We start from the raw sequence: 24,841 nt of genomic DNA on the forward strand, positions 1-24,841 counted from the left end.
GAGCAAGATTTCACTTCTTGTCAACAAGCCAAACCCTACCAGGGGGTGGGATTTCCTACGTGGTGTTGCTGTTAACTCCCAGCACAGGGACACTTGCAGAGAAGCTACTGCATGTCCATGTCCAGTTTGGCATCCTTGGATCTGGTCGATTGTAACCACACTACTGGTCTACTCATGGAACCATTCCACAAGTCACCAGTGCGATATATGTTCAGGTTATTTCATGTTAAGCTGCTTAGATTGATGTTAGCCTTGCAGAAGAAGGTGATGTAGTGTGTCTGTCTTAAGACATCGCCATCCCTTGTAATAATGCTGTTGGTCCATCTCTCCACAGCCTCACTATGACGTTGGAATTCTGCTCACCGTGGTCTTGGCTGTTCTGGCCATCATCATGATCTTTGCTTTTCGGTACCGCTGCAAGTCCAACCGGAACTGGGTACGCCTGACATGATATTTAGCAAAAAATCCATTAGCATTATTTACTGGTGTCTAACAGAGGCAGGCTAATAGCACAATTATGTCTCTTGTGGGTGCAGGACTCGGTTCACCAGCAGACTATGCGTGCCATCAGCCAACTAGAAACGCGTACTTACAGCTCGCAGGGCTGTGCTGCAAGCCAGCGCCATGGAGGCCACCGCGAGTCTGGCAGCAGCTCCAGTTCCAGTCCGATGTGTGCCATCTGCCTGGAGGAATTCCTGGATGGCCAGGTGGGAGCTCTTGGAGAGAAGTCACCATGTGGCTCTTGGGTTTCGCGGCACATCAAAGTTCCTTTCCGTGCAGTGCCCAAAGCGACCTCCGAAAACTGATTTTATGCCTCTAACAATCCAAAGACTGTAAGTGACAATCTTTGAGCTGTTACATAAAGCGTAGGAGATGGATTACTCAGAAGCTGAGTTAATTTGTCGATTATATAAGTCACTGTCCATCAAGGCTGAAGAAGGTGCCCGGGTTTCGTGATTGGGCGTCGCATTATGGTGTTAGGGAGGACGTGTGAAATGTGTAGCTGAGATGAACACAAGCAGCATCATTAGGAAACATCTGTGATTCTCTGGCACCACGTCAGTTGGAATAATGAAGATGGAATTGCTACTCCACCGATTCTCTTTTCCTATCTTTTGTATTCTTGGGGTTGACAATGAACCAGGTGCTCCTGTATCTTCGGTGGCTGAGCCAAATCAAAGTGTTTTTTTACCGATGAACCTGTAGTTCTGGCAACCACAGTGCAGCTGGCAGTATCCAGCATGCCGCTATCCAAGAAGCTCCTTCTCCCCCTTACTTTCCCTTCATGCACGGGCATTTGGAGACGTGCATGCACACGCTGACTGCAGGATATCTGTGTTTCAGAACCTGCGCATAATATCATGCTCACATGAGTTCCACAAGGAGTGCGTCGACCCGTGGCTGCTGCAGCATCGTACCTGCCCCCTGTGCATGCACAACATCATGGGTAATGTGTTCCTGCCCCAACAGGCCTGCCTGGGAATTGTAGTTTTGTGTGCTCTGTGCTTTAGCGGGACATGGGGGTTTGTTTGATTTTGCAGAGCTTTTCTTTTTCTCAGTGTCCCTCAGTGTCTTCTGTGTCAGATGTCTGGTCTGAAGTTACGTTCTGCCCTCTAGGTGCAGAGCTGGCCCCCCGTCAACCTCAGCAAATGCGACACCAGTACCCTGGACTCCACACCCTACAGCCACACCCCATCCCCTTTCCCATTCGCCATCATTACCCCCGAGTACCCCCTGGCCAGTACCCCCCCCTACGCCACATTGGCAGCTCTCCTCCACTGGACCCACGCGTCCTGCGCTGCCTGCAGAACCGACCCCTGGGTCCGGCGCCAGCCCACTTTGGGTACCACCTTCCTGAAGGCCATGGGACTCGGCCTCACCGGACCGGCAGTGGCTGCCGGACTGGGAGGCACCTGAGCCAGGCTCACTCATACCGTACCTGTCATGGCTACCGCCAGGGCTGCCCACCGCCCCGCAGTGCCTCCAGCTCCCGGCTGCGGGCCTCATCACCACCCCGTGTGGCTACTCACAGCCGGCAGGATGATGGCAGCTGCTCCGGGGGCAGCTACCGCACCGAGCGCAGTGGCTACTTCCCAGACGGCCCAGCCAGTGACTCCAGCTCAGGGCCCTGTCACGGCTCCTCCAGTGATTCTGTTCTCAACTGCACAGATGTGAGTCTGCAGGGCGTCTATGGCAGCTGGTCCACTTTCCGTAGCTCCCTGAGCAGCGACTATGACCCTTTCGTGTACTACGGACCGGGCCACACGCGCAGGGACAGTCTGGACGCCAGTGCTCGGCCCCGCTCTCTGGACTCGGTGGTCAATCAGAGCTGCCCAGAGGAGCAGGTGTTCAATCACGTCCACTACCACCGTCACCGGCATCACCATTACGAGGACGGCGACCACAGCCAAGGTCCCGACAGGGGTGTGGACGAGGAGCGGGGTGCCGCCCCTGGCCCTGGTGCCAACAAGGACTCTCCTCCATGCCAGGTCAAGCACAAGCCATGCCAGTGCCCCAAGCCGGACCCCTCAGACAGGCCCCCGCACCGGCCTGAGAAACCCGAGTGCGAGCTGTCTGACCCTCCCCTGGGGCCCCCTCCCTGCTGCCACCAGGGTCCCAGCCGCCATCACAGGCGGAAAAAGAGCACCTGCTTGCTGGAGGCCCCAGCCGTGCACTTCCACCAGAGCCTGGACCTGCAGGAGGACTGCAGCATCCACATCCACTACGGCCAGCCAGCCGGCTACTGCTGCCCCCCCGACATGCCCCCGCTACTGCCCGTCCCCCTCATCTTGGACTCGGGGGGGATGGGTGACTGGCCGTGCTGCGGGGGCCATGTTGTGTGGCAGAAGCGGGTCCAGCAGGCCCGATCAGAGCCGCAGCTGCAGGGGCCCAGCGGCCCCGTGGACAGGCCGCAGTGTAGGGGCCACCAGCCGGGCGCGGAGCTTGCCCCGGACGTCTGCTTATACTGCCAAACTTTACACAACAGTCAGGGTACGTGCTGCTGCAGCTGCGGCTCGCAGTCCCAGTCGTGAAGATTTCTGAGCTGTCAGTCTGTGAGCCTTCATTGGGTCCTACATTAATGATAAAATTCAAAATCCACCCTTGTGTTTTTATTCTTCCGCAGGATCAGAAGAGGAGTCTGGTGTGTGAATATGAGATGTATCCCAATGTCACGCTGCTACAAGGAGCCAGAATGGACAAACATAGCTACAGTATAACACGAAAGTCTTCCAGATAATTCCAGAATCCCTTTTCTGTCAGAAATTTTCCAGCTCCTCCCAGTTCCAGAGGCACCAACCAGATCTTTTCTAATGGACACACTACTAAAAGTGGAGTTCATTTATGGAACATATATATACCGCAGACATTAATATTGCCATCTAGACACTGTACCAGAAACGCAGACTGCTAACTACTGCCCAAATTCAGTTTTAGTTTCTTACAATGAAATATAATAGATTTAATGAATAAAATTATTCAAGTGGCAAAAACTTTGGAGCTGGGAACTGCTTGAGTAAAAAAAGGAAAGAGATCCACAAAGAGGGAGAAATATGTTTATACAGACTATTCAAGTGCCTTCAAGACCTCCCAGAAAAATCAGCACTCAAGGACTGGACTTCCTTGGCCTGTCCCAGCTGAAAAACAAGCATTTTATCACCACATTCTTTAAGGAAATATACACAGATCGAAGAAAAAAAACACACAAAGAAGACATTCAATTAACCGTCGTTTTCAGGCATGTAGGAATCGGGAACTATGGAAGACTTGTAGTGGTCACAGAGTCAGAGTCGGTTGTTCGATGCACCTGGTCCTCCAGCATACCTCAGGTTGCAGATAGAGTGGGCAGATTGGTGGCAGCAGCTACTGAGGGGCAGTGCCCCACGACCAGTGTGGTGGGTGGAACTGGGGGCAGTGGCTCCTTCCAGTTTGGTCTTGTGTTCCTCATTGCTCGTGGATCAGGTTCTCGAGCACTTCCCTCAGCTTCACCTGGGCCCTTACAAGTATCATTGTCACATTTTGACCTGAGATACTCTCAGTGCAGCCACCCCATACCCCAGATGGGCTCACAGAGAAAGAGGCTCCATGCCAGGTGATCGAACAAAAGGCAGCTCTGAGTCCTCATTTCATTTTTTTTCCTTCCTGACTTAGTTGTTTTCAATGTTAAAGAAACAAATTGACTGAATTTGTATTTTTTTTTTTCCTCTTTCACCTCGTCACTTTTCCATTTCATGCCAATGCCCTCAGATCAGCTCAAAAGTCTCGGATCAAACAGGATGGCGATGCGGCGCTCGCTGGCTATGGGATCACACCCCCTGCTGCGTTGCCAAGTCAACCATGGCATCTTGCACGTCTGCATATTATGGTCTAACATTTTGGTCTACACGTTATGGTCTAACATTTTGGTCCTAAGTTATGGTCTAACATTTTGGTCTACGCATTTTAGTGGCAGCAATCATTTGTCCTCTGCTTTAAGTTAAATATAAAAAACACTGGTTGCTATTTAAAAAAAAAAAGTGTTATAAAAATCTCAAAAAGGCCAAAGCTTAGGCATAACTGTTTAACATTAAAGCTGAAACAGCAGACGCTCTGTTGGCCGCGCATTTGGGAGTCTGCGGTATGAATGTGAATTTGTCGTGATTTGGCCCAGCAGACCAAAATGTTGCAAGTGGACACCGAGGGTAAGAGCTCAAGCTGGGGAAAACACAAAGCTTATAGCACTTAACCATGTCTCACCAAGCTAATCTGACTCCGTTATGAGCATCAGTTGTATTTCTCGTTAAATGGGGATGACTGGAGTTCAGCATGGCTAAGCTTAACTATTTTATCTCAGCTAGTTTTAGTTGACTCCGATCTTTCAAGGCCGTCACCCTCCGCTATCGCTACGGCCAAGCATCCGATTGATTGGAAGGTGAATCGAGCCAAATCTCAATGTCGAACTTGCCTGCACGCATGGTAGTTTCAGAAATTACAGTCTGCAGTTAGTTTAGAAGAATGTACACGTCATATAATCACAAAAAAGCGGGAGTGATGCGTCCCGTGGCCGTTGGTGGGTCAGGGCGCCACTGCTCGTGATACTTGACAGTGCCTTACACCTGAAATTGGTCTCAGAGCGGCTGAAATGCAAACGGCTCTGCGGCAGACCAGCACTATGCAGCTCGCTCTCTGCGGAAATTAGCCTTAAATGAAATGTCACTGAGTTTCGGTCCAGTTTGGGTCCCTTCTTGTGTTTTTGTTTTGCTGTTTTTTTAGACACAGAATGAGCTGAAACTGCCTTTCTTTCAATAAAGCACAGTCCCTATAAAAATTCAAGGGATTCCTCAGTATATTTTGTAAATGAGAAAGTCAAAAACAAAATAAAAAATAAAGTGTTGTATTTTATATATAATAGAACATTTCAGTATGGTAATATGTCACTAATATATTTATTTACTAATATATTTATCCATTTTGGCCAGGTCTGGAAATATTTTCTTTTCCCTGTACAAAACAATATGTTTATGAAAGAGTAAATACCATTGCTGATGATGTACCAGCCTGGCCTCATTCCAATTATATACAAATAAATTATTTTGAAATAAACCTTATGAAGGTGCATGTTGATTTGTTCACGAGAAGACCGGTGAATAAATTCAGAGTCCCATTAGAAACTCTTGACACAAAGTAAGTTTATTTTTTAACTCCTAGCCCATGATGAAGGTCAACAGAGACACCTGTCTTTCACTTTTTTGACTTGTCCATGTCTGACATGTGGGTCTTCAGAATTAAGGTACAATCAAGCTGAATCCCAGTCTGTGTTCGGCTTTTATTGGTTGGTGGCGAGGGCCCAGCATGAGTCAGTAATAGTGTTTGGGTTGTCCGTCCGAGGTCAGTATCGTGAGATTTCCCCTCATGTCTTGGTCCTTCTCAATGGCCTCGAACAGGGACTTAAAGTTTCCTGCCCCGAATCCCTGCAGGAGACACAAGCATGAACATAAAGGCCACGACAAGATGCTGTCTCATGCCTTTTCCCACCAAAAGTTGTCTTGATCACGCTGTTTTGCTGATATTACGGCAAATGAATGTAACCCAAAGGACTGATTTTCATGTCCTTTGAAAAGAGTGCATCATGTTTCAGGCAAATTTTATCGCACTGCCTGGTGACCGAGGGAAAGATAAAGATCCCTGCAATATAAAATCCCAAATTGCCCACAGCAATTTGTCTTCAACTCAAGGTCTGAGAAATTTATGAGGCACTTTACAGCATTTCGTAAAAAACAGGGGGTTAACAGACTAGGAGTTTTAAAGCACCTGGTGGTGAATGTTTTATGAATAAGGTCTATATGACCTGGGAAGAGACAAACAAGCTGCTATTACATGAGTACCCATGGAAGCATGCAGAGGAGTCCACCTCCGTGTCAGTGCCCCCAACCGATCCTTTGGTATGGAGTTGTTTTGGCAGCTTGCTTTGTAGCATTAAAACCTCAAAATCACTGAAGAAAGTGACATTAGAAACATGCACCGGCCCCCAGGAGACTTACAAAATGATTGTGCCGCTGAATGATCTCCATGAAGAGGGTTGGTCGATCCTGTACAGGCTTGGTGAAGATCTGCAGCAGGTATCCCTTTTCATCGAAATCCACCAGGATATTCAGCTCCTAAGTGAACATGGGGAGAGCTCTATGTTCTGTTCAGCTTTTCGTTTGCTTTATGTTTTGAAAGGTAATGCCAGCTGTGTCGTAAATCATAGAGGACCCAACGTCTAACGCTCGCAGACCTGCAGCTTGTTGAGGTCTTCCTTCACTTTGATCTTTGCTATCTTGAGGTTCTCCCGCAAGGTATTGTAGTACGTGTCTGGAGTAGACAGGAACTCCATCCCACGCGCTCTAAGGTTGATGATCTGAGAGAGAGCAAAACAAAAGACCCAACGAAGTTCACTCAAGCCAACTGATGTCCCTTGTGCCCTTCATGGGCATTTCTTCCAAGAGAGGCACCCTCTGAAACCTTTGCTAGAGAAAAACAATGTACTCACGGCTTGGATGATGTTTGGTGTGTTAAGCGCAATGTGCTGCACGCCAGGCCCACCATTATAGTCCACATACTCCTAAAATGACAGAGGAGGTTCTAGAGAGCATGCAGCAACAAAAACTGTCATAACTGACACCCTGCAGCTGTAAATGATAACAAAATTCTCCTCATGAAGAATGGTACCAGGTATAGGCCAGTGGTCTGGTAACATCAAAGCCACACCTGAATCTGGGACTTCTTCTTCCCAAGAGCTGGTTCGTTGATGGGCATCTTGATGGTCTCCTCATAATTGGTGACCACAATGGAACGCAGGGCACTGTATTGCGTGTGGATCTGCTTGTCGTCTACGGACCAGAAGCGGTGGAACATCAGACACTTCTGGTACCTGGAGGAAGGATGCAGGTGGTCCGGTCTATGAACAAGACTGTCCATGTATGTATGTATCATCTGTCTGTCTGTCTATATTGATATTGATTTAGGAGACTTCTAACTTTCTATTGTATATTGTGTGTGACCCAAACGTTATGGAAACTATAAGAATGGTCATTTCTTTCCCTCAATTCTCTGTGAATCTGAACTTAAGGACTGGAACATCAGCCAGCAGACATCATAAAACAGAGATTTAGGAAAACAAAAAATGTTATGATGTGCCATCTACTGCCACCGAAGTGAGGGACATTCTCCTGCTCTCCCTCGGACTCATTCAGTCAGCTACACGAAACCCTCTTTCTCCCTACCAGTCTGATACTGGCACCATCTTGTCATCTGCCTGGTTTCCCACAATGTGATCGATGAAGCTCAGACAGGTTGGTGGTCTGTGGAGAAAAACTTTAAGTGAATGGAGGCTTAACCCACCACTGTTTTCTAGAGTTTTCTAAACAGAATCTAGCTGGACATTTACCTCTTTAACTTGACATGAAGAGGTCATGGTAGATATGAAAAATTAAATGATGATTATTGATCCCCATGGGGAAATTCTCTTTTTACCTACCCAACCTTGCTCTCCACACCAGCACATATGTAGGTTAGAGCAGCCATCTGCAGCAGCACCCATGGAGCTGGGAGGTTGGGTTAGGCCACTAAGCCACACACAGCCCCCAAAGTATTCTGAAGTACTTTGTGTCATGTGGTGACCACAAACACTATCTAGCTGGCAGAAGCTATGGAAGACTCCAGAACCAAAGAGGTGAGGTTGCAGGACTCGTCTGACTTACAGCTTGGGCAGCAGAGCATCTTTGTAGAGTGGCTCATTGTATCCAGGAAGAAAAAGTCCTTTGTAGGGTTCCAGGTACTCAATAAGCGTGTGGGTTGTGTCTCCATACTACACAAAAATAAAAAGATAAAAATATCTTTAGTTCTCAAGAGTTCTTTATGCGCTAATAGGGCCTGAATACATTAGGCTTTGAGAAATATTTAGTCTTGGTTGGTGATTAATCGAAATGGGACTGATGTCCACAGATTGTGAAGTCTTAGCTAATTCATGTCTAATACATGTTTGGGCTGTTGGGCTTTTCAGTTTGTAAAGCAAATTACTGTCAACCCTCAATATAGATTATTGGATGCTTAATCGTCTATCGTGCTGGTCAGATTGCAAAAGATATCCCTCCTGTCCAGCCTGCGATGAGGGAAATTCAGCCCTTGGGGTCGTGCCAACTCACTGTTTGGACCACAGCCAACTTCACTTTGCCGTATTGGTCTTCCTCCACCCAGGGCTTCTTGACTATCACAGCGCCGCGTTCTTTGGCTGTCTGAAAACAGATATTTGCCAATGTGCTATAAACATAGATGCTTTTGCTGCTCATTGAATTTCAGGCATACTGTCTAATGTGGAAAGAGAGCCCCCTTGTGGTTGGAAGAAAAGGTTGTGGAACCTGCCACCAGTCAATGCCTTGAAATCACCTATCGAGGGTCAGTTAGGGGGAGTTGCGCACGTCCAGCTTCTGACGCTTCGCAAGGAACTAGCAGCCACTGGAGCCCTTGTACGTGTTCGGCTGTTTCACCTTGTTGAATTTGGACGCAATGCTTGCTGAAGTCAGCACCGAGGGCCGTAGGTAAACAGAGCGGCCCCTCACATGTGTCAGCTACCTCCAGGCATAAGCCGGACTCTCTATCGGTGGGTTAAACGATAACTTCTTCTGGAGAAGTGGAATCAGGGCAGAGTTTACTTAAGCTGCTTGCCTAGCCTCAGACAACCTCATTGTTAAATGTCTGCTGTCTGCAAGGTAAAGGTCACTGTGCTCGCCTTTCTATAGCACCCGAAGGATGTGGACACGTATGCTATGTAGGCACCTGAAAAATCCAGAAATCTCAATGCTAATCCAACTCAATGAAGAGCATAAATTATGACTTCCTCTGCTGCCCCCTGGAGGATGGGCTCCTCCTTTAAGTCCGGTTCCTCCCATGGTTTTCTCCTACTAGGGAGTTTTTCTTTGCCACTGTCACCTCTGGCTTACTCACTGGGGGCTTTGGACAGGGATAATGTAAAGCACTTTGAGACGATGTAATGTTGCGAAAATGCACTATACAAATAAAGTTGAATTGAACTTAATTGAAAAGAATCCCGCCAGAAAATCACAAAGGAACCAATTCCTGGATGCCTGCCGCGGTGTGATACTCAGTGATACTCAGTGATACTCAGCCAAGTACCTGCACTAAGAAGTCACAGTCCTCCACCTGGAAGGCGATGTCCTTCACTCCATCTCCATGCTTCATCAGGTGCTCCCCCATTTCTGAGGGGAAATAAAGAGCGTAGAACATAGGTATACAGAAGGAGCTGTCTAATCTCAGAGAAGACAACACTCACTGTGATGCTGCATCAATTTTCTACACAGAATGAAAAAGGTGCTCAACCTTCCATTCCGGGGTTCAGGGCTGACTCAAAAACAAACAGTATCTGGAAAAGGAATAAGAGACGCATTATCAAATAAAGGCCGCTCTCTGCTTATGGAGGACCCTGCAATGAGGCATAATGCTGTGCCTACAGGGGAAGTTCTAAGATGGCATGGAGAAGTGTGCGCTAGGTTTGTCCTTGATGTTAATTCTGCCAAACGTAGGATTAAAAAGCCGCATCATGGCATATGAAATGAAAAGGTCTACATTCTCACTGCCTAAAAACTGCAGAAATTCTCTGTATGCATGTTTGTGACAGGGACGGCGGGTGGTTCACAACCTTGTCCTGCTTGATTACGTGGGATACGATCTCCCGGCTACCCGTCTCCAGGCCTTTATAAGCCAGGGGTTCAAAGCCCATCTTGTCGCAGTAAAATACAGCTGCCTACAGGGAGACCGTGGAGTTCAGAGGAGAATAATCAGTGATCTGTCTCAGATCCATGTTGGCAGCCACCAGTGCACTGGCACTGACTTTCCACTAGGGTGCGCTTTGCTATTAGACCAGGCTTTTTTGGTCAAGTGAGAAAGTTTAATAGGAATAATTTAATATTCTTCAAAAGATTGTTTTGATTAATATGTTTTAATATCACTGCTCTTCAATATATTGTTATTATATATATTATTACTCTTTGTAAATATCTTGGAGACTTTGTCTTAATTCCCAAATTGTAATTTCCATAAAGAAAAGGTGAATGACCTTGGACATAGTCCAAAGCCTTTTGCCCCTCAGAGAAAAATCTGGAATTTGTTATTGAGTCTTACCCTCAAGATCAGTTTTATTGTGTTTTGACAATTAAAAACAAGATTGAATTCCTGTTATTTTACGTTGTAACAGTTTGTTTAATTAAATGGCAATGCCGTCCATTTAAGGAAATACTAAGAAGATCCTAGGGAAGAACTTTTAGCAGTTCTAGTGAGTGTTCTGGAATCAGTGTTATGCTTTTGAAACTTACCTGTTTGGCATTTCCAACCCAGAATGTTATATGATGGAATTTAATAAATCGCCCTCTTTCTGGCTGAAAGGAAATATTTGAAAATCCTGTGGTGAATGAGCAACGACATACCGGCAAATGTAATAATATTTGACGGTCTGTTTAGCTGTCTCTGGTTTGCACCTACTGATCACAGATTAATGTATCCTGACAAGTTTTAAAGGCTATGCTTGAGGTAAACTTACTGTATTTTGGATGACAGAAATGCAAAGAGAAATGTTGGCTCCACTTTACAAAGTCTTTGTAATTCTACTTAAATGTCAATGAGAGCTGAGGAATGCTTTCCTGATTTGAACAATGCAGTTCAATCTATAGGGACGAGTAAGGTTCGACAGACACTTGTGAGTACGCCAAAGGGACATGTCCTATTGACAGCCCTTGTGTTGTTGAATAAGTATATAATGACTAGTCTACCTTTTCTCCTTTGTCAGTGTAGGAAGTCTGAAAAGAAAAAGACAACGTAGTCACAGTCCTGCATTATACCAAAGAGACATATTAGGATTTGGTGACGTGTACGTTAAGGAATCATTAATGTCACCTGAAATCATGACTGTGCTGGTGTAAACACAGAAAGACACCTGAAGCTTTCAGTAGAAGATACTGTAGCAATTAGACATATGCTATTGTCTTTCAAGATTCAAGATACTTTATTTGTCACATACATAATTATACAAGTACAACATGTAGTGAAATGTACCCTGAATGACCCTTAAATTGTTCAAATCAAAGATAGAATTAAGAATTAAGAATAAGTCGAGTTAAAAATCTTACAAGAAACTAAAAGTAAAAAAAAACTAATGTCTAATCTGTTATTAGAGTTTAAATTTAATACTACAATCAATCATTTCTTTATCTGTAATTGTGCATGGTATAGCTATTTGTTAGTTCTGAAGTATTTGCAATTCAAACGCCAACATTGATTTCGTTAACAGATAAACTTTTGTCCCTCCAAACATGAACATATATTGCAAGCAGACCGATGCCCCACACTCACCATCTTGGGTTTCGCAGTGGACAATGGTGACCAGAGAAACCAAATACTGAGAGAGACTGGCCCACTGGAGCCGCAGATATGTACGGCCAAGCGACACAGGTGATTGGTTTCTGAGATGACACCCACTTTCCAGCTATTCGTGCACAGCTTGGTGGTGCAGTGACAGTGTCCCCCTGTGGGCCCTGTTTACTGTCACTTATCGATCTTCCACTCTGTCTCTGAGGTCCAGGGACTAACCCATTCTGGTATCACCATAGCAGATCACAGTGGAGATACCAGAGCAGCTGGTAATCCAACTGTACTTTGGTTAAGTGTGCTGGGAAAAAAGGAAAGACAGATGTTGCTTTACCCTGCTGTATCCTGTGTAACAGTTTAAAAAGGAATTTAAAACAATACAGCAAGGTTTTGATGTATACCTTAATGAATCACGTTTAATTCACCAAACACTATTAAGTAAATCTGTTTTGTGGACCTGGAAAGTACAGAAAATGTGGAGCATTTCTGAGGACACTGTAGATCTGTCCAGGCATGAGCTGCATTTCAACTCTAGGGGGAGCTGTTGTGCTATTATTATTTTTTTTTACTATGTTACTCAAGGAACTCAAGCAACACACATGACAGGGGCATAACTCTGTCCTCGTACCAGTCATTAACACAAAAGGCAGCTCTGCTGTCACATGTAGCTTGAAAGGGGGCCTGTAATGCTCAAAGCTATCCGCCGTTGTAACGTTTTTTGCTGTAACCAGGCAGCTGCCAGCCATTGCTGGCCAGTCACTGGAATTCGAAGAGTAGAAACAGTCCCACAGTCACATCTTTTACACTAAGTGTTCTTTACACCCGTACTTACAGTGCTATTGGGTTTAAAGCCTTGTTCAGGAAGAAATCACTCTGCTGACACTAGGATGTCACAAGAAAAAATATATCCTCCCTCTGATTTAAAACTAACTGACTAAAAGTCAATCTAGAAAAATCCTTAAAAGGCATTACAAGATTGTCAAATGACAAGGTTTGAAATCCATTATTCCAAAAGTATAATTTTATTTAAACTTTGGGGGGAGGTGCATATCTTATTAACTAACAATTTATCAAAATAACTCATTTTAAACACCACAAATACCTTATAATCACATAATCTGATGTAATAGAAATGGACCAAATCAGTGAATAATTAAATCAGCTCCTTTTGGCTGGACATTACGTCATGCCTGGCTGGAGTATTCTAAGCCAGGTGAGAATGCCGTGAATGCCACCCCCCAGCCCCCCAGGCCTTAGTGGCAGGCTCCAGTGTTCTCACATCCGTCTAGGAGTGGTCAAGACTTGAATGACCAATGACGGTGTGATAGAGCATGTGAAGTCAGCTCAAAAGATTAGCATGAAGACAGGGAACCAAAATAGTCCCAAATGCTTATCCACAGTCGGGAACCATGGGGATGGCAGTAAGATGTAGCCGGACACATGCGAAATGTTCCTGATATGCAATTGTTTCAGAGCGTTTATCAGATATACACATATGCCTAATAGCCATAAACACTACTGTCATTCTAGTACGTTTCCTCCTTTATTTTTAGGCAAACACATCATTTCCCTTCACATTTATGTCAGACCGAATGTGAAAGTGCATACCTCTGCATGAAAGAAATTGCAGTCAGGAATTCATAAGAATACCTAATGTGTAATAGATCTTTTGTTATGGATTCTCTTCAAAGCATCACTGCCTATTTAGAAAGGACAAGAATAACTTATGGTAAATAGGAGTATAGTTTATGGGGTAACATGGTAGTGAAGTTATTAGCACTTTTACCTCACACCTCTGGGACCTGGGTTCCATAGGTGTGGAGTTTGCATGTTCTCCACCGTGTCATTGTGGGGGTTTCTTTGGGTACTCTGCTTTCTCCTCACAGTCCAGAAACATGCTGAGGTTAATTAGAGTTACCAAATTGCGTGTAGGTGTGAATGGTGTGTGAGTGTGCCTTGTGATGGGCTGGCACCCATCTGGGGTTGTTCCCTGCCTTGTGTCCTTAGTGTGAATGTGCTCTGCTTTGGGTTGGCATCCCATCCTGGGTTGTTCCCTGCTTTGTGCATTGTAGCCTCCAGCACAGACTCCATACCCCACATGACCCTAAATAGGATAAGCAGTTACAGGACATGGATGGAGTACAATTTATATAATTTACATTACATTTAATTTATTTAGCACATGCTTTCATCCAAAGCGACGTATAACGGAGAAGGCAGGGTCAGACAGTCCCTGTTGTTTGGCAGTTAACATTGAGTTCACTGCATTACCACCAACAACCAGAGGGGGTGCTGAAGCACCCTCAGCACCCCTACTTCCAGCTACTGGGGTGACTAGTAACTAATCACTCTGGCGACCGTAATATAACAAAGTCAGCAACCTTCACAGGCACAGCATCCTAACCCGCTGAACCACACACCACCTTCATACAACAGGAAAAGATCTGTGGTTCACAAATAAGTGAAGTTTTTGTTTTCACCTTAAACGTGCTAAAAGTCTTAAGTGAAGTGCAAAGTCATATTACATAATGCGACGGAACGTTAGAGGCTTTGAGAGGGGTTGCTTAACGTCCAAAGATAAACTTTAGTATGTAGGCCTATTTCTAAGCCACGCCTTTTTGGTACCCCTTATGATCGCGCGTATTGACTGCACGTGGAAAAAAAAATGGAAACGATGAAGCTCACTTAACTTATTAAATTTATCCCCGAGAGCACCCCCCCACCCAGGTCGATAAGTTTTACTTTACTTTGAATTTAAATAAGCCAGTCCGTCATAAAAAGGCTGGCAATCCCTATCTTATCTGTGAACTTTCAGAATACACATAGCTATACATATACATGGCTGGTAGAGGACTGAATCAAGTTTCCTTAGTTGCGGAAATAAATATGAAAGATGTGCACACATTGGGAGGTGACTCGTGATCACGGAACACATCCAACAAGGGGCGCAGTTTCTCGAACAGGCTCTTGACTATAAACGTTTTTTCAGTGCTACCACTTTAAAATCACGCCGTCACACAGCAACATGTGATTCACATTGTGCCGCGCTGTGATTTTCTATTGGCTCTCACCCCTTGCCTTTGTAGTTGGCCATGTGTGCTCCGCTGGTGTTGTTTGATTGGCTCTACAGTGGGTGTGTTCACGCCATTCTCAACGCGCAGGGTACCCCCCTGTTCTGAACTGTCATTGGCTGCGTTAAGCCAGTCAATGACGCCATCCGGTCTTATGCTTAGCGCCTATTGGTATTGCAGGATGTTCAGGATTGGCTCTTACATAGGTCATCGCTATTGAATGCGGAAGTGCTGTAGTCTACTGAGTCACCGTTCTATCAGCTGATTGTTTCTCAGTGAGTAACTCGATTGTAATTGCTTTAAAATCTTTTTTTGATGTTTTCTGTAAGCTGTCTTATGGATTTTCTGTACGTTCCGGGCAAATCCTTAAGATCCAAATATGGTTTCCCTAAACCAATGTTTATTATCTGCAGATATTGTGGTGCATGTGTTTCATACCGTACATCGTTGGTAAAGCTAGCCCGTTGGCAACTAGATAACTGCCCGTTTTTAAACACTCATTTAATTACTGAGCAGTCCCATTGAAGCGAATGTAAAAGATCATAGCCAGTCATTTGGCGGTCTTTTTCTTTGCCCTTTTAATAAACGACATACCTCATTTTAACGACGTGTAGATGATATTTTATAGCCGCTTATGCTCACTGTATTTTGGGGGCCGTAGACAGCGATGGCTGCAGGCAACGATTTTCTTTTAACTAAATCTGTTAACAGCACTTTTTTTATGATATTATCAATAATCAAAACGTTTACATCTCTCAAACCACAGTGCGAACGCAATTATTTCAAAAGGCTGCCATTCAGCAGGTTCATGTACAACTTTCTGTGTATCCTAGGCGTTTTGTACATTTAACTAAATCAACGCATTTAACTAAGTCAACGCGTGGGTACATGATTTGTAATAACAGAATTACAGTAAAATCCGCATTTATCGTGATAAAGCGGCAGTATTTCTGACTTTATTATCACTTTTGAAGAAACGCTTGAGTGGGCGGTACCCCTTTTCTGGATTTCGCAGTCGTCTCTTGCCCACCTCGCGAACACGTGAGCGGTCTTGCTAGCGCTTGCTTGCTATATAGTTACTGGACAGGTTGCTGTAGAAATGTTTCTCAATCACTATTTTCCGTATTCATTTATGGCTTTAAATCTTCGCATTTGTGGCTTTTTATTAGATCCTATCATGTAGGGTGTTCTGCAAAAAGACCGTAAAAGTCAGGAAGAGCACTTAAGAGAAATAGGGGAGGGGGAAGGGGGCTCTAAAATTTCCAGAACTTCATAACGTACTGGTTTACATTCTATCCAGACACTCATCCCTTTGCAAGGTTTTGGTGCAGTATTTACTTTTCATTTTATTTACGTTTCATACAGTTGTAGTGGTAACTGGAATTTTAGTTTAGCAAATTGTTAACTTTGCATAAACGAATAAACAGGTGGTTCTTTGTGAATTTACTGTATAAACTGAGGTAATGTTTTTGATGTTTGTTTGATTTACATGTATTTAGGAACTGCCAATCTTCCTTCAAAAAAAGAAAGTCAAGCTCCAGGTAAACTTGACCTTGAGACTCCGCTGGTATATCGTGAGGATCATGTCGCTGATTTCTGCAGTGCCTGCAAAAGCGTCTCTATATTAATTGCAGTATATTATGATGAGCTAATGAGAATGAGGGCCAGGGCGCGTTCCCTACCGTGCCGTTCCCTCAGGGTTTGTCACTTCTGACAACGCGTCGGCAACCCATCGGTCATGAGCGAGTTTCAGGTCCGGCCTCTATAAATAGCCGTTGCCTGCTCACGAGCACTGGGCCCGTTGCTGACCGTGGGGACGCCTCGAGCGGTATCCATGACTCCCGATATGTGGCGGTAAAAGTGTGCTTGTGGCTGTGCCTCGTGCCACATCAGCTCGTAACCCCTTAACGCTTTAATGTTGTAGATGGTACGTGGCGATACCCAATCAAGGATAACCCATTTTTCACGATGCCGGTCAGTCATTCCTCATTCTACATGTGTGTCAAAAATGCATAAATGCAGATTCTTTTCAGTTCAGTTAATTCAGAGCAAGGCTTTAGGTGAAATGTGTGGGCTATTAACGGTCGTCGGTACCTTGTATTATGCAGTTTTCCACAGAGAGGCAGAATCCAGGCCTGTTAGAGTGTAACGCAGACGCCTCGTCAGTTCTTATTCTGGGTATAAACGGGAACTATGATACTGCCATTTGTATTTTCAGTGTATAACAAGAGAACAATTCGCTTCTGTGTGCAGTTGTATATTTGGTACCAATGTGCTGCTTAGATGCCATTTGGTGTGGCATGTTGTCCTCTGTTAAATATGTCGTTCTGAGATGTGGGTTTGGGCTGTCAGAGAGGTGCAGCAGTGATTCTGTATATTGCAAGCAGCAGTTTTAAGTGCTGCTTCGGTCTTGTGGTTTGGCGGGTGCCTGGATGACAGTTGAACTTTTGGTCCCACTTTACATTAAGGCTCCCTTTTGCCGCTTGTAAATGGTAGTAAGTCATTAATAAAAACAAAACAGTGTTATAACTTGTTTAAAATCATCTATTAATAATTTACAAAGTGTTACAACTTAATTAATAACCAGATTATAACATTCATAAACTCTTTATATGGGTAGCCTTATTATAAAGTGGCACCGAACTTTTAATATTTACAGTTATTTTTATTGCATTTTTAATTGTAATTGTGTGGGTGGGGTTGTGTGTGCGTGTATGTGTTTGTGCCTGTATAATTTAGATTAACATCTTCCAGTACCAGTAGCCAGTAAACATCTTGGTTATTGGACTGTATTTTGATTGGTCCTTTAAGTCTGGTAAAATACAAAGCAAAAAAAAAACACGATACCAAGTAGTTAGATTTGATGCAGACTAATCGATTATTACTCTGTTCTTTGTCAAGCTTCCCCCCCCATTCGTTCAGTGTCATCATAAATTATCTGGATTGATGCACTTTCAGAATTACTATGAGATGATTTTGTATGCAAGTGTATGTGCTGGACTGGCATCCCATCCAGGTTGCTCCTCTTGTATGTTCTGTCCTGCCTGGGATTGGCTCCAGGCCTTCCAGCACCCCTGTACCGAATATGCAGGTGGTCGATGGATGGATGGTGGACAATTTTTACTTTATTTCTGAAACTGCTGTATACAGAAATATGGGAATATGCTCCTTGACAGTGGTTGTTTCGTTCAGGTACTTTGTGCTGACATAGATTGACTAGTAAATAATACTGTGTGGAGCCCCTCTTGCAGTTCAGAATGCATCTAGTCTGTAATATCAGAAATTCATCCTTCAGTTTATGGAAATTTTTTGTTAATGATAGTCACTCTGCCTTGTGTACTGTAAGTACATGGTGCATGGTTAGGTTTACTAAAATTCTTGTTTATTCTTATCCATAATGCATTTCATAAATGTGACTTTTAAGTGCAGCTTTTCTCTACAGTACTATCCTAGGCCTAACGTCAAAATACATGGTTGACTGGCATGTTGGCGCTAAAAGTATGAGCATTCAGGATCGTGCACGGTCTATACTGAGTTGTGCGCACCACAGCATGCATGTCTTTCACGTGAAGTATGAATCAGCTCCGAACCGTGCCTGTGACACAGAGCAGACGAGAGGCAGAAGCAGTGCAACTGACTAAAATGTTGTTGGCATTAATTTTTATGTAAATGCAATTTGCTAATATTGACGTCGAAAAAATCACGGTCATGTCCATATATTGTCTGATAAGTTGATAACGTAATTATCATAACTGGCTTAAAATACAGCAAATTGAATGTACTGCATGCATATCTTATTTAAATAAATCATGCAAAAACATTTTTGTTGTAGGGTGTAACACTAGTAAACATGGACAGTATGGTTTGTTGCTGGGTGTTTTTCTCTGACTGCGTTGCTGCTCATTCCTTAGTGCGGCTTTCACATTGCTGGTAGATTTGCCACCCATCCACACAAATTGTTTCATATTTCTCCAGATTGAAAGTGCAAATCCTCATTGCTTGGGTCTGTGACTGGAATTTATGGCTGAACGATCTGTGAAGAATATCTAATTCTGACAGATATTGGGATTGTGATTTGGCATATATATATTTTTTTATTTAAGTCAAGCTTCAATATTCAGTGTAATAGATTTAAAACATATGATGCATCATTACTACAGGAGACACCTTCAAAATATCAACTGGTCTATATTCTAACGCAAGGGTGAAACTTAAAGGTATGAATTGCTTCCAATATGTATTTATTACTTTATTAAACTCTCATGTACATTCCCTGGCTCTTTAGTGACCTGAAGTATACATGTTTAACAATCAAGGCATATGACGCTTTATTTTCATAAAAACACATCCTCCTGAACTGTAAATTCGAATTAATCGATAAAATCGATTTATCGCCCACCTCTAACACTAAGGATAGTTTCTAAACAAACTTAACTTGACGACCTGATACGATATTATCACGATACCTAGGTGCCAATTCGATTAAAAAATTTTTTTTTTTGAATTTTAAAACCTTAAACCATGTTAAAAAAAATTGTGAGTCAGAGAACTAAATCCTTATTCGGTAGCTGCACAGTGTAATTGAACATGAGTGAACATGGCAAATTCCAAATTTTCCTCTTCAAAAATCAAAGGGAACATTTAAACAATGCGAAACGACTTAAAATACAACAGTATAAATTTTAACTTTAGAAGTTATCAAAAAGATACGTTTGCTGCTGACGTGGCATAAAACTACACCAAGTTTTTATGCTTCTCCACTGCCTTGTCTATCTCTGGATTTTGTCTAGAAATATGTGCCCACTTTCCTCGTATTGCCACAATGCTTATCTTTTGTAAGACACAGTTTGCATGCAGCATGGCTCATGCCCAACTCCTCTTTATTTATAATTTGAAAGCCAAAATTCTTCCATACTTTGGATTTAAACTGCAGAAGCAGCACGAATTGAGTCATCTGCCATTCCTGTTATTGCTAAACAGTGAGAAAATAATTGGGTCCTACTACAAGGGATGCTATGCTGCCTGTCAATGTGGGATTAGTTTAGAGTAGGATAATAGAGGAACAGCAACGTTTCTCCACCTCAAATTCAAACGTATATAAATTATAAATGAATAAAAAATCAATTTTGGATTTAGTGTTGCGATTCATGAATCGCCCCACAAAAGAATAGCAATACATAACTGAACTATTTTTTTTCTCCCCCCTTCTCTAATTGACAATATCATACAAATAACCCAGTGTAGATATCAGACAATGACTAACTGCCTAATATCACCATTGTCGAGTGTCGCATCCCTGTCTAGGATTGAGACATAGTCAAATTTTGAAGAGAACAAGGAAGGGAAAGGGAGAGAGGGTAATTTGATGTAAAGAAGATCGACAAGTATATTGTCGCTTTTTATTTTCATATATATTGTTATAACTCAGGGGAAACACAAAAAAACTGAGATGAACTTCGGCAGTGGCACAGGCCAAAATAATAATAAACAAAAAAGGTGTTAACTGAGTGAACCTCTACTATAAGTCTACCCTTGAGCCAAAAGAAAACTGAAACCAAAAGACAAATGTTAATCTAACTAACAATCTGAAAAATGGAAACAAAACAATACGCAAGCAAAAATAAATGCCAGCCCCTCCCTACAACTAGGGATGGGTCCATCCACATTATTTCAGTTTCGATCTGATTCTGATACACAACTGCCTATACTGATATAGATTCCCACGTAAGAGCTATTTTTACTTTAATATTTTAATATAATGTATATTTAGTATAAGTATTTATACTTTATTATTATTATACTTATATTTTTAAAATGGGTAAATATTTGTATTTTTAAATACAAATGAAAAAGTATGCCAAAAAATCTTTATGTATGTTTCTAGTAGCCTAATTAATGTACTGTTCCGCCTTGTACATCTTGTTTTAAGCGTTTTTGATGCATGGGCCAATTTGAATATCTTTCAAGAGCGTATATGCAAGTGGCAAATGCGTAAAATGGCCTTACAGTTTTTCTCCCTTTGGCAGCAGCGTCACTTACACTTTGTGATAGCAGCCCTTAGTGCATCACAAGCTGTAGCGAGTGCACAACACAGCCCAAGCTAGCAACTCCCATATCATTCTCTAATAAACTCATCTGAAAGATGAGCCTGTCTCTGTAGGCTATACTTATGCCCTGATTCCCTCTTCTCCATACAAATGGGAAAACATATAAGCAAATAACTTGGTCCTGGGTTGGCCTATATTTAGTGTTAAAATCGGAGACCTATTCAGATTCAGTATACAGTGGTACCTCAGTTCTCAAACTCATTTGAACTCGAATTTCTTAAAAGTCGAACCAAACAGTTAGAAAAAAAATTACCTAGAGCTCGATCTGAATCTCAGAATTCAAACCGTGAATGCCGACCTAAAAGAACTTATATGTGCGGGGAAATGAGTCACGCGGCACATCTCTCAGCGGCAACAAAGGGTAACGCTTCAGTCTCAGCCTCGCATTCGCTGTGATAGCATTGTGCATGTTTACATTAGCTGAATACATATATTTAGACAATAAAAATACATTTAGACAATGAGAGACAGTAACAGTAATTATATAATGAAATACATTTAAAAATAAAGATTTCTTATTAATTATTTTAATATTAATAAACCATTAATACCTTTAATTATAAAAATATTGTCGTGCCGAGCAGGGACCGAACGGAGACAAAGGCGCAGACGTCAGGGTATCGGGGAATACAGTTATTCAAGCTCTGATTTGGATTTCTTCTCTGCTAGTAAGATAGGACTCTGTCTTTGTTTACTTTCTGTCTTGGACTCAGTTGAAACTGTTGTAGTGTCTGCTAGTTTCTGTTAATCAGTAGTTTCAGGTAGCCAATCAAGTGTAGTTTTGGTCTCACTGAAGGTGTAAATTAGGGGCGGGGCTAACTGAGTTATATTGAAAGTGAGTCCAGCTCAGTACTCAGTGTGTTTCAAGCTCTGATTTGGATTTCTTCTCTGCTAGTAAGATAGGATAGCTGTCTTTGTTTACTTTCTGTCTTGGACTCAGTTGAAACTGTTGTAGTGTCTGCTAATTTCTGTTAATCAGTAGTTTCAGGTAGCCAATCAAGTGTAGTTTTGGTCTCACTGAAGGTGTAAATTAGGGGCGGGGCTAACTGAGTTATATTGAAAGTGAGTCCAGCTCAGTACTCAGTGTGTTTCAAGCTCTGATTTGGATTTCTTCTCTGCTAGTAAGATAGGATAGCTGTCTTTGTTTACTTTCTGTCTTGGACTCAGTTGAAACTGTTGTAGTGTCTGCTAGTTTCTGTTAATCAGTAGGTTCAGGTAGCCTATCAAGTGTAGTTTTGGTCTCACTGAAGGTGTAAATTAGGGGCGGGGCTAACTGAGTTATATTGAAAGTGAGTCCAGCTCAGTACTCAGTGTGCTTCAAGCTCTGATTGGAATTTCTTCTCTGCTAGTAAGGTAGGACTCTGAACGGATTAAGTTTGAGTTCTGAGGTACCACTGTACTTTATTGATCCCTGAGGAAATTATGTAGTTACAGTTGCTCCCGGACAGTAATAAAATAATTAAGTTTACAAATAGTACAAATATTGCAATACCAAAATTACGAATGGCTCTAATAATACAAAGAACTCAATATACAAACAATATATCTTATATTATGTATTATATAAACAATATACAAACAATCCTAACATATTACAGAAAATTAACTATACATGTGGTTGAATTGAGGTGTATATTTTTACATGCGAATTCAAATAGAAATTCAAACATTTACATTTCTGCCTCAAATATCAAACAGGATTTTTTTGTTGGTGCCAGCCCTAATGAAGTGGACAGTGAGTGTGTATCTCTATATACTATTGTGTTTTATAATGAATTATATTTATTATTCACATGCATTTTTGATTGTAGCATTTTGTTTCTAAATTTGTTACATGTTAATTTCATTTTGTTAAATATTCATCTTTCTGGAAACTGCAATATTGCATTTAACCGTGTTCAACTTTGTATAGAATGAGTGGTTGCTCAGGGAGTCCTGAATGTTTAAGCACTATGGCCATGTGGGGCATTTGCCAGAGGGTGATCAGGCTCGCAGGATCCTCATTGCTGAGGACCCGAGCAGCTGGACCAGGCCAAGCGGACGCCCATGTAACACCTGGCTGTGGCAGGTCAATGGGCATTTTCTGAGGGTGGTACTGGACTTTCTGTTGTCCGGGGGGGGGGATCCCAACCAGGATCCCAACCAGGATCCCAAGGTGTTTCATTGTATGGTAAGCATGGCAACATGCTCTACCAGTGCATGCTCCCCAACCTGACCTGCCCAAAGCGCATATCTACTGTCTAATGCCTTGATTCCACCAACACAGAGCTGGTGCTGCTGCTGGGGCCAGTGCTGAGCTGGTTCTCACTTGAGAACCTGCCCGCGTTTCCATTGGTTTCAAAAAAGAACGGAATGGAAATGTTACATAGGCAGAAGTGAGACTAAAGTAAAGGTTCATATGCATTCCATTTTTTGGATTTATTAAGATCTGTTTTGTACTTAAAAAATAACATGACGTTATTCCTCTAATAAGCTGGCAAGTTTTTTCACTGCCGGCACCAGCGATATTGGACAAAATAACAGTGCCTGTGGATTGAATTTTCCAGGTATATGGAAGATTTGGACACAATAGCCCATCCGACTTTCAATAACGTTACGGTTCCAAATTCTGAGACCAGCTTTTTGGTGGTGCTATAATGGAGCCATTTTTTCTGGCCCAGGGCCAGTTTTTTTTTTCGTGGAAATGTGTGGAACTAGTTCTGGGTTGGGAAAAACTTCAGCACCATATTGGTGGAAACAAAGCATAAGTGCACTTAAACCTCTGACTGAAGTCGATGGGATATTACTCTTAAGTAGGGCTGGGCGATATGACTGAAAACTGTATCACGATATGAGTGTTTCATATCGGTCGATATCGATAATTATTGACATTTTTTATGACCCATTTAAAATAAAGACCAGGAGAAAAATATATTACATTTAAACATTTTTATTTTAAACATGTCAACAACCATGGAAAATAAAGTGTTTTTAAAATATGTGCAGTGTTTTGTAAACATAAATAAAACTGACGTAGACTGAGATACAGTACATCTGTAATATAAAAAAACAAACCTGATACAGTACAGTAACATTGTTTGAAATATAAAACCTGCAGAAATATGAAAAAGTAACTCTTCAAGTTATTCTTACTCTAATCATACTTGAAGTTGAACTATTCAAGTATATTTTCAGTCCAGGTTTTGTGCTAGGAAAAGACACACATGCAAACACTAACGAGGAAGACGCGATACGTAGGGAGCCGGAACCCGGAAGTGCGCCGTAAACACAGAGAGGAAAGAGAGAAGGGGAAACAAAAGACACGGCAGACTCGAAACGAAACACGGGATACGCGAAAAACCGGACAACATGACACATACAAACCGAAAGGATACAGACCTATAACTTAATATTCAGGAGACGGGGGGCGAGCGGCGTTAGGGAAGGGCGAGGCGACCGTCACAGTGATTCACAAAAAACCGGCAGAACTTCCATAAAGCAGTTGTTTTGCTGTGCTACGACCATTTATGACAGCTGCGTTTCCGGTGTTCCGGGCAATTCAGTTTCCCTATGTTTCCCCTGTCGCGCGCTGATTTGTACACGGTTTCGCTGTTGTTTTCATGTCTTTTTACGAAGCTCTTGAGGTAAACAAGCCACATATTTTAAAACATCACATGTTTTTTGTTTTTACTGATAATAAATGAAAGTATTTAATTCGCTGGATAGAGATATTTCTTGATGAAAACGGTATAGTATTTCTTATAAGACTATATTATGCGTGACGAACTA

The 24,841-nt window shown here is 42.7% G+C and overlaps 3 protein-coding genes across 7 annotated transcripts in view; 2 read left to right on the forward strand and 1 right to left on the reverse strand.

Annotated features, from left to right (window-relative positions):
* rnf43 (ring finger protein 43) overlaps window positions 1–5,580 on the forward strand; it is a 72,089-nt gene extending 66,509 nt beyond the window's left edge. The window contains exons 5-9 of the mRNA XM_023833129.2: window positions 335–436; window positions 537–707; window positions 1,345–1,447; window positions 1,618–2,991; window positions 3,125–5,580. Of these exons, the coding sequence (XP_023688897.1) occupies window positions 335–436; window positions 537–707; window positions 1,345–1,447; window positions 1,618–2,991; window positions 3,125–3,150 (1,776 nt within the window). The 3' untranslated portion in view covers window positions 3,151–5,580. The remainder of the gene's footprint in view (window positions 1–334; window positions 437–536; window positions 708–1,344; window positions 1,448–1,617; window positions 2,992–3,124) is intronic.
* Window positions 5,581–5,661: 81 nt separating this feature from the next.
* Window positions 5,662–16,769, reverse strand: hpda (4-hydroxyphenylpyruvate dioxygenase a). 3 transcript variants are annotated; one of them, XM_023833070.2, is made up of 16 exons: window positions 13,682–13,809; window positions 13,504–13,595; window positions 11,881–12,196; window positions 11,301–11,327; window positions 10,848–10,910; window positions 10,175–10,279; window positions 9,856–9,898; window positions 9,652–9,734; window positions 8,664–8,753; window positions 8,220–8,326; window positions 7,743–7,820; window positions 7,228–7,390; window positions 7,010–7,081; window positions 6,755–6,877; window positions 6,519–6,635; window positions 5,662–5,948 (listed from the first exon to the last, which is right to left on the reverse strand). In XM_023833070.2, exons 3-16 carry the CDS (start codon window positions 11,881–11,883, stop codon window positions 5,835–5,837), a joined length of 1,188 nt encoding a protein of 395 aa, XP_023688838.2. In that variant the 5' UTR covers window positions 11,884–12,196; window positions 13,504–13,595; window positions 13,682–13,809; the 3' UTR covers window positions 5,662–5,834. The 3 variants fall into 3 exon arrangements, with proteins under 3 accessions (XP_023688838.2, XP_023688837.2, XP_023688840.2); XM_023833069.2 differs by lacking the exons at window positions 13,504–13,595; window positions 13,682–13,809 and adding an exon at window positions 16,649–16,769; XM_023833072.2 differs by lacking the exons at window positions 10,848–10,910; window positions 11,301–11,327; window positions 11,881–12,196; window positions 13,504–13,595; window positions 13,682–13,809 and having other exon boundaries at window positions 9,809–9,898; window positions 10,175–10,257.
* Window positions 15,147–24,841, forward strand: part of mtmr4 (myotubularin related protein 4) — a 49,483-nt gene continuing 39,788 nt past the window's right edge. Inside the window, exon 1 of one of the 3 annotated variants that reach the window (XM_023833060.2) lies at window positions 15,147–15,241. Coding sequence is in view for 1 of the 3 variants with exons in the window: in XM_023833054.2 (XP_023688822.1) it covers window positions 16,891–16,940 (50 nt within the window). In the remaining 2 variants the exon portion in view is untranslated. Of the gene's footprint in view, window positions 15,242–16,791; window positions 16,941–22,407; window positions 22,427–24,841 lie in introns of those variants that run through there. The other 2 variants (XM_023833054.2, XM_072713778.1) reach the window with 2 other exon arrangements.

This window comes from Paramormyrops kingsleyae, chromosome 6, assembly GCF_048594095.1.
Source record: "Paramormyrops kingsleyae isolate MSU_618 chromosome 6, PKINGS_0.4, whole genome shotgun sequence".
Taxonomy (NCBI): domain Eukaryota; kingdom Metazoa; phylum Chordata; class Actinopteri; order Osteoglossiformes; family Mormyridae; genus Paramormyrops; species Paramormyrops kingsleyae.

Bases quoted from the DNA above. Each gene is read 5' to 3' on its own strand.
- hpda (XM_023833069.2), bottom strand. The intron at 10,911-11,300 runs GTAGACTAGTCA...ATTTCCTTTCAG, and splicing joins ACACTGACAAAGGAGAAAAG to CCAGAAAGAGGGCGATTTAT. The intron at 6,878-7,009 runs GTGAGTACATTG...GCTCTCTCTCAG, and splicing joins CACCAAACATCATCCAAGCC to ATCATCAACCTTAGAGCGCG.